Source organism: Seriola dumerili, unplaced genomic scaffold (genome assembly GCF_002260705.1).
Source record: "Seriola dumerili isolate Sdu_G_001 unplaced genomic scaffold, Sdu_1.0 BDQW01000109.1, whole genome shotgun sequence".
NCBI classification, from domain to species: Eukaryota; Metazoa; Chordata; class Actinopteri; order Carangiformes; family Carangidae; genus Seriola; species Seriola dumerili.
This window is the reverse complement of record NW_019174364.1, coordinates 1,465,990-1,473,297: the sequence shown is the minus strand read 5'-3', so window position 1 is coordinate 1,473,297 and position 7,308 is coordinate 1,465,990. Positions and strand designations below refer to the sequence as shown.

General features: G+C 38.4%; 1 protein-coding gene and 1 long non-coding RNA gene across 3 annotated transcripts; one reads left to right on the top strand and one right to left on the bottom strand.

Annotated features, from left to right (window-relative positions):
• Positions 1-1,711, top strand: LOC111222813. The gene is made up of 2 exons (XR_002665150.1): positions 1-127; positions 822-1,711. It is a non-coding gene; the product is annotated as an uncharacterized LOC111222813 (long non-coding RNA).
• A 94-nt stretch (positions 1,712-1,805) lies between these two features.
• Positions 1,806-7,294, bottom strand: rrp9 (ribosomal RNA processing 9, U3 small nucleolar RNA binding protein). 2 transcript variants are annotated; one of them, XM_022746665.1, is made up of 15 exons: positions 7,130-7,294; positions 6,875-6,969; positions 6,676-6,788; positions 6,517-6,584; positions 6,380-6,421; positions 6,156-6,282; positions 5,927-6,051; positions 5,708-5,800; positions 5,482-5,582; positions 5,256-5,390; positions 4,096-4,158; positions 3,835-3,992; positions 3,521-3,600; positions 3,295-3,368; positions 1,806-2,080 (listed from the first exon to the last, which is right to left on the bottom strand). In XM_022746665.1, the coding sequence occupies exons 1-15, from the start codon at positions 7,211-7,213 to the stop codon at positions 1,978-1,980; spliced, it is 1,461 nt and encodes a 486-aa protein (XP_022602386.1). In that variant the 5' UTR covers positions 7,214-7,294; the 3' UTR covers positions 1,806-1,977. The 2 variants fall into 2 exon arrangements, with proteins under 2 accessions (XP_022602386.1, XP_022602387.1); XM_022746666.1 differs by having other exon boundaries at positions 3,847-3,992.
• Between the last annotated feature and the right edge of the window lie 14 nt (positions 7,295-7,308).

The window sequence follows — 7,308 nt, the reverse complement described above, 5'->3', positions numbered from 1 at the left end:
CTCCCCCTTCCCTCCCTATGCCATCCAACATGCTGCTGCGGAGAGATAACTCTGTCTGGGTAGACTGACTGACAGTGGCTAGGGTAACTTTGACTGTGAAAGCTAAATGACGTTCCTACAGCGAGCAGTATGTATCAAATGTAAAGCCTTTTTGTATAGATTTAATATGCTGTGATCTCTTTGGTTTACAGATAGATGTGATTACATGCACCGTGCCTTGTCCTAAAGAGTCTTGTTGTCAAATGGGTGGTTGTGAAGCAATAGTGTTACACAAAACAAAAGGCTGTTCTTATCTTGTCCTTAGAGTGCTGTGAATCTATCCAAATGTTTTAGACAATGACAAAAAAAAAAAAAAAAAATGCTATGAAATAAATTTAGCCATTTCTGTTAAACAAAATATGTGACTAACAATAGTGAACGTGATGAAAACTAGGCAACTAGACAATATAAAGGACATGTGTTAATGTAGACTGGTGTAACAGTGTGTGCTTTCTTGTAATTTATGTAAATAAAATGTTTTTTTAATATTAAAAGATTAAACATCGCAGTGTTTGGATCCACACTTGCAGTTCTTGACACTATTCAAACTAAATGCAGCTATTCAGAGACAATAGTAATGAGCTTTTTGCACACAGGGTTTGAGTTTGTCCTCTTCAAAACCAAATTAACTTACTTTAAAATGTCTGTTGTTTTAGTTGAATCAGTTCATGGGATTGCCTCTTCTAATTTTACCAGAGTTAAAAAAAAACAAAAAACAAAAGTGAAGGTGAAGCTGAAGATGTTAAGTTTGCGTTAACTTTTTTTTTTTTTTCCTCCAACAGGTGCAGCATGAGTTTTGATTCTCCTCTAATACCAAGACTTGTATTTGGTGCTCAGATCTCTAAGCTATAACTACTGATGTAACTACTAGTTGAGTATGTGAAATTATACATGTGCAGTGCCTATAAAAAAAAAGTATTCACCCAAGTTGGACTTTTTCATCTTTTATACTGATTGGAGTTTCCTGATATTAAATTGTAATAACCATCTGTAAACAACCTGCCCACTGTTTGTCCGGTCTGTTTTTGTGCGTTAAATGTACATATAGTGAACTTGCAGTCAACTCAGACTTCACAATGGACTGTCACTGTCAATGTTTGACTGTAAACAAATAGAAATATTGTTTTTCCCTCCTAACATCTATGTTATGTACGTGATATATGATGAATAAAAGAACCAGTGAAAAGGAGTTACACTTCTGCCAAAGCCCAAGAGGACACCTGCAGGAAAACTGAAGCAAGTGCAAATGCAAAATTAAACAGGCTTTAATTAATTAATTAATTAATTAATTGTCACCTCTGATATAACATTGTCATCAATAATGGCTAATATTCCCCAGTATGTTACCCTGATGGTTCACTCTATTGAATGTAATTAAAAGAGTTCAGTACACTTATGCTACTGTAAATTCCATTTATTCATAGCTACAGTCAAATCATATAAGCTACCCAATATCTGATATGCCCTGTTTCAGTCCAGCTGTTTAATGTCTTAATTCTTGTTAAACCTCTTTTGTCAGTTAAATTTTTGTAAGATTTAAATGATCCTGCAGGTGCTCTATCAACAGAGATGAATGATTCTCCTGTACAGTTAATGGCAATTTTACGTTTGGCTCAGACAGGCCGACAATAACCTGTAGAGAAGCAGCTACAGGTTGGAAAAAAAAAAAAATGTGTTAACTTTTCCCAGACACTTGGACAGAGAAACTGTCAGCTATATATATATATATATATATATATATATTATTAAGTCAAAATAGATGGATCACAAGATGACAAGACACAAATCTTGGGTTGAGTTTCACAGCCAACACCTGTATTAACAACTCACTCCACAAAGGAGTTTTTTAAAAATACAAAATAAGCTGGTGGATAAACAGTGATACATAAGCAGTTTTTAAAACTTTAATTTACAAAAGAATAGAAACTTAACAGTCCACTACTCAGTCATCTTTGCTTCCTCTGGATTAGGAGGTTTCCTTTTGAGAGGAATAACATAGATCCCATTCTTGGCCTCTTTTAGCCTCCACCATCGGCCCAACCTGAAGAAATGCAAACAGAAATGGAGAGTCAAAGGTAAAAGGTTAAACAGACCACATCATGATCAGAGAATCAGAAGCAAAATGTGAAACAGAAAGGAAAAGGGATAAAATCCTGTTTTATGATGCACTCTGCTTTGCAGTTTCAGACTCTAGTTAAGTTTCAAGATGAAGATGTCTGAATATAAACATTAATGGTTAAACATTTCCCTGCGGCGCCTCAAACCTTTCTCCATACCAGCTGTTTGAAAAGAGTGAATCAATGTCCTTCAGACACTGACGTCAGAGCAAATACCACCTAAGTCAAGTTTGGATGCAGCTCCCAGTTTGACCTGATGAAACTGATGGTTGGGGTATTACACAAGTTCCTGGAAATGACTGGAGTCACTATCCTTCAGGTTATGATCAGTGCTTTTATTAACTTCAGGCAGCAGAAAAGGTCTTGTAATGAATTCAATCTGAAAATCAAATTTAAACCACATTTTTGAGTTGTTTTAAATCAGATTACGGTCAGATTTGTGCAGATGGGTCTCAATTTATTCATCAAATCAGATGTGAAACTCTCTTTAAAAGGTCACTAACAACCACTGATGTCGCATTCAGAGAACGGTGAGCTGGCCGGGCGAGTAGCATGAAATATGGCTATATATAGTATAATTACTTGTCTGGTGAGCTCTGCAACATGACTTCACAACTATGGCATATGCAGGCTACCTTTATCTAGTCTGTATCTCACAGTTGGAAAATTATGTTTGTTTACACTGAGCTCAGTGAAGAGAGTTAATCTTATCCCAGTGAGCTAGAATCTATAACCTTACAATCTGTCACATACTGTTTTTTTACTGTTTAATTTTCAGGTATGTGGCAGGTTTCTAATTATCCACTTTATGTTGTAAATAATAAAACATAACATCTTTAAAAGACATTTTCTTGTATTCGGCTAAATGAAAAAGACCTAACATATACATTATCAAGCAATACATTTCCCAAAGTAAATAACTATTCTTGAGTGTCATTCAGTCAACTGATGTCTTTGCACTGTGTCAGAAAACTCTGAAACAATATAAGTAAAATGCATTTTCATCACATTTGGCAGAGGCTGATAAATTGATTGAAACTGCCATCTAGTGGACATTTAATTCACTGAAAGTGAACCTCTACAGACATTAATTAGTTAATGGCAACTCTACAGGAAACATGAGCATTAGTTCAGTTACCTGTGCTCCTGTCCAACTCCTGCCACCAGGAACTGACCGGCGCTCGAAAACTTAAGACTGTTGACAAAACCGGGCTGAGAGTGAAAGCAGATGGAGAGACAAAATAAGATATTTTGAAATGGCAAATGAGGAAGCTGCCAGGAAAGTATTGGAAATGATGTATATACACACACATCTTATGCAGATGTGACCTTTTTACAAAAGAGAGGAGCAGGTAAGAGCTTACCACTGGGATGCTGAATAGAGGCTCCAGCCCACGGTAATTCTGGCCGCACTTCCAGAGCTGCACCTGTGAGTTGTGTGAACCTGTACAGGAGAACCACTGTTACTTTGTTAACTATAGACAGCAGAGCATCATAAGTACAGCTTATGTAAATACAAGTGAACCCACTGTTGTATTTGTAAGTGTGTAGGACACTTGATCAGGACCAATGCATTAATTATGTTGATTACATTTGCAAAACAGTAAAAAGGGTTAATTTAATGCGTCCTACACATATCAACGTGTGTTAGTAAAAGGACGGCAAGGAGGACTCTCACAGCCAAAGGCACCTGAGGCGACGGTATCTGAGTTGTGAAGCGCTGCTACTGAAGCGACCCAATGAGGCTGCTGCAGCTCTGCATCACCATGGCAACCGTGAGCCTTCTTCACGGTGCTGAGAGGCTTCTTCTTGTTGACGCTCCAAAGAGACACGGAGCTGAGGTCGTTCAGAAAATTGAGAGAGGGCACGGAGGAGACACATGAGTGGATCTGTAAGCACAATGAGATCCCAGAAAATTAAACTGCAACTGATGTCTTACCCATCATCAGCTCCTGTTATCATGTGCTCCTCGTTTATGAGCTGGATACAGTCGATCGAACCCCTGTAGGAGGACAGAATAATAAAGTAGCGGATGATGTCAGTCTTTCTGTAGGCATCATAGGAGGTTATGACATATACTTGAATATTAGGAATAGAATCACTTGTTCTCTACCAAAATCAATTCTGCAGAATCAAATAAAACTATTCTGATTTCACAAAGTTCTGGGATTCTTTATAGATGTTGGACAATGAAAATTAAATAGAATTCAGGAGATTTTTCTTTTTGTTCTGGAAACCTATACTACGCTATGCTATAATATATTACACTCCACTCTACAGCGCTGCAAAACCAAAATGTGGTAGCAACATATTTGGTCCAAAAAAGCATGTAAAAGTAGCAAGATTTAGAAAACAGAGGTCCATTATCTTGGTAGCTGAGTTTGTCATACCACAAAAATAACAATGGCAAAACAATAGCTAAAGCTAATCACAATGGAGAACAGGAGCAACACCAGATAAACTAGACCTGCTGGAATCTAATTACTCTAGCTTAGCAGAGGTGCATTAACTGTAGTCTCTCACTCTAATGAACTTCATTAGATTTGATGTGATTGAGCTTAAATCACTTAATTAATTAAATCTAATCAATTAAAATATCTTGTTAAGTTGTTTCAAATGGACAAAGTTGAAGAAGAAAAAGGCAGACACTTCACGTTCCAAGTGCTCTCTGGAGTGCAGTAACTATTGCTACTGATGCTTTCTAGAGGGATAATGGTAAGTAATCAAAAAGTCACAAGCCTTCAGAATTCAATCTTGTTTCTCAACTTCACTGTTTCTGTAATTACTGATATTTGCCTTTACAGTCAGGATATTATAGTATACTACACTACATTACAATATACAACAATAACTTAAAGTATTCTACACTAAAGTATACTGTATTACACAATAGTATACTACAGTAAACTATACCAGACTACAGCCTTCCACACTAGACAATAGTGTACTATACTACTCTACACTTCACAACAGTATACTATGGTACATTACCATACACCACACTACAGTTTACTTTATATTCTACCAGCAGCAGGAGGCTTCAGTAGAACATTCTGTTGCTACTAGAAAAATATGGCCAACAGACAGGAAGAGACTCACTCATGGCCGTGGAAGACGAGCTGAGACTCCTCGGCTATCTTCCACACCCTCACGGTGCGATCCCGTCCTCCCGCGGTCACACAGCGCTCGCGGCTCAGACTGTCCAGTCCTGTGATAGAATCCTGATGCCCAAAGCTACAGAGATTGACAATCACAGTTAAATTCACATATTCAAGACAAATGCAAGTGTTTGGCAGTGACACAAATGATCTTCTCAGTTACTCACAGAGTTTCCACATATGCATTCTCGTCCACATTCCAGACCTTGATTGAGCGGTCATGAGATGCGCTGTAGAGATCATGAGTTCCCTTCCTGAATGAAAGACCCTGAGAAGAAAAAGACATTTATATAATTCACAGGAAGATCTCAGAACTACGGTAAAGTCTATGTACCTGTTAAAATAAAAATAAAATAGATGTATGCAATGGAGAGAGAAAGAGGGAAAGCATACCGACACAGGGCCTTTGTGTCCTGTGAATTTATAAAGATGTTTACACGTTGCTGCCTCCCAAATCATAATCAGTTTGTTCATGTCTCCGGTGGCCTAAAAAGATGTGGAGAAAGTGGGCACTGTTACCATATGATGAGGCTCTTGGCAAGACTGACTCAGGTTATGCAGGTTTCCCAAAAAACGGACAAAAGCAGAATATACTGAGAGAACACTACTCACCAAGTATTTTCCATCTGATGATACGGCCATGCACAGGATGTGGGCTGTATGTCCAACATGGCGATCCTCTGTACCTTTCCTTCCACCGTGTATTGTATGCAATTTCTTCCCACTCTCAACATCCCCTGAAGTTGTAAGAAAAACAAAACTGATCACAGTCTGCAAAATCAAATTATGTGCTTTCGCAACTATAAGATAAAGGCGTCTCAGTATTTCACTGTATACTAACACTTAATGATGGAGCAGTCTTTGGCAGCAGAAAAGATGCACTTGTCATCAGGGGTGATGACCAGACAGGTAATTGGAAGTTTGTGTCCTCTTAACACTCGGATCTCTGAAGCATCTGGTGGTATGAGCTAAAATGCATATCATCAAATAAAAGTAAGTTTATTTATAAACACTTTTCCCCCACCATGTAAAAGTAACTTAAGAAATGAAAATTCCCACACTTACATCTTTGGCAATAAGTCGCTGGAGTTTTCCTTTCTGTTCAAGCTGGGGAGAACCACATACACACCAAGATCAATAACATAGACCAATGTATGGTAAATGATCTTACATATGAATTCCACAATGTAAGTCATTCTTACCACTTCTTCTTCAAGTCTTCCTGCAATCAGGTCACTTTCAAAGTCGTCTTCCTCTGCTTTTCTTTCCTCTGGTGAGAACAGATATCCCACAATAAATACAGTACATACACACTGACTGTAATTTTAAACCAGCATGCCGCATGGATAAAACAGGCTTACCTTCGTCCTTTAGCTGTTCAAGGTAAAGTTTGGCTAACCTAAGTTTCTTCTCCTGTGGCGTTTCCGCATATTCATTATCCTCATTGGACTGCCTCTTCCTGGGCACTATGGGACTGAGCAAAGAAAAATAATAACTTCACAGCTACTAGAAAACCATGTCATCGATGCACAACCTCAAGTGAGCACACCAGACACTCACCCCTCTGTCTCAGAGTCGCTGGAAATCTCTTCGTTGTATTTGGAGGTGGGCTTGTTCGCCCTCACTTTGCTCTTGGCAGCAGAATCCCCATCACCCTGCATCAGGAGAAAACAGAGGGTTTGTAACGATAAATAAAAAGGTTACATTCGTTCCTGAAACAGTGTAAAAAGACGTTTGAACAGCAGATTAGATCAGGTCAGTCGCATGAGTTAACCTGCTGGTTTAGCTTGCTTGCTAAGGTTCCAGCTAACTTACCTTTCGTTTAGTCACCAGTGTATTTTTCCCCTTTTTGGATAATTTGGGGTTTTCTTTTGTCTTTACAAAAAAAGACGACGACATGGTGAAACACCACACGTAGCGTTTCAAAGTATACGAGTTAACTCCACAAGTCAACACTGAACCCACATGGGTACACGCCAACCGAACAGAATACT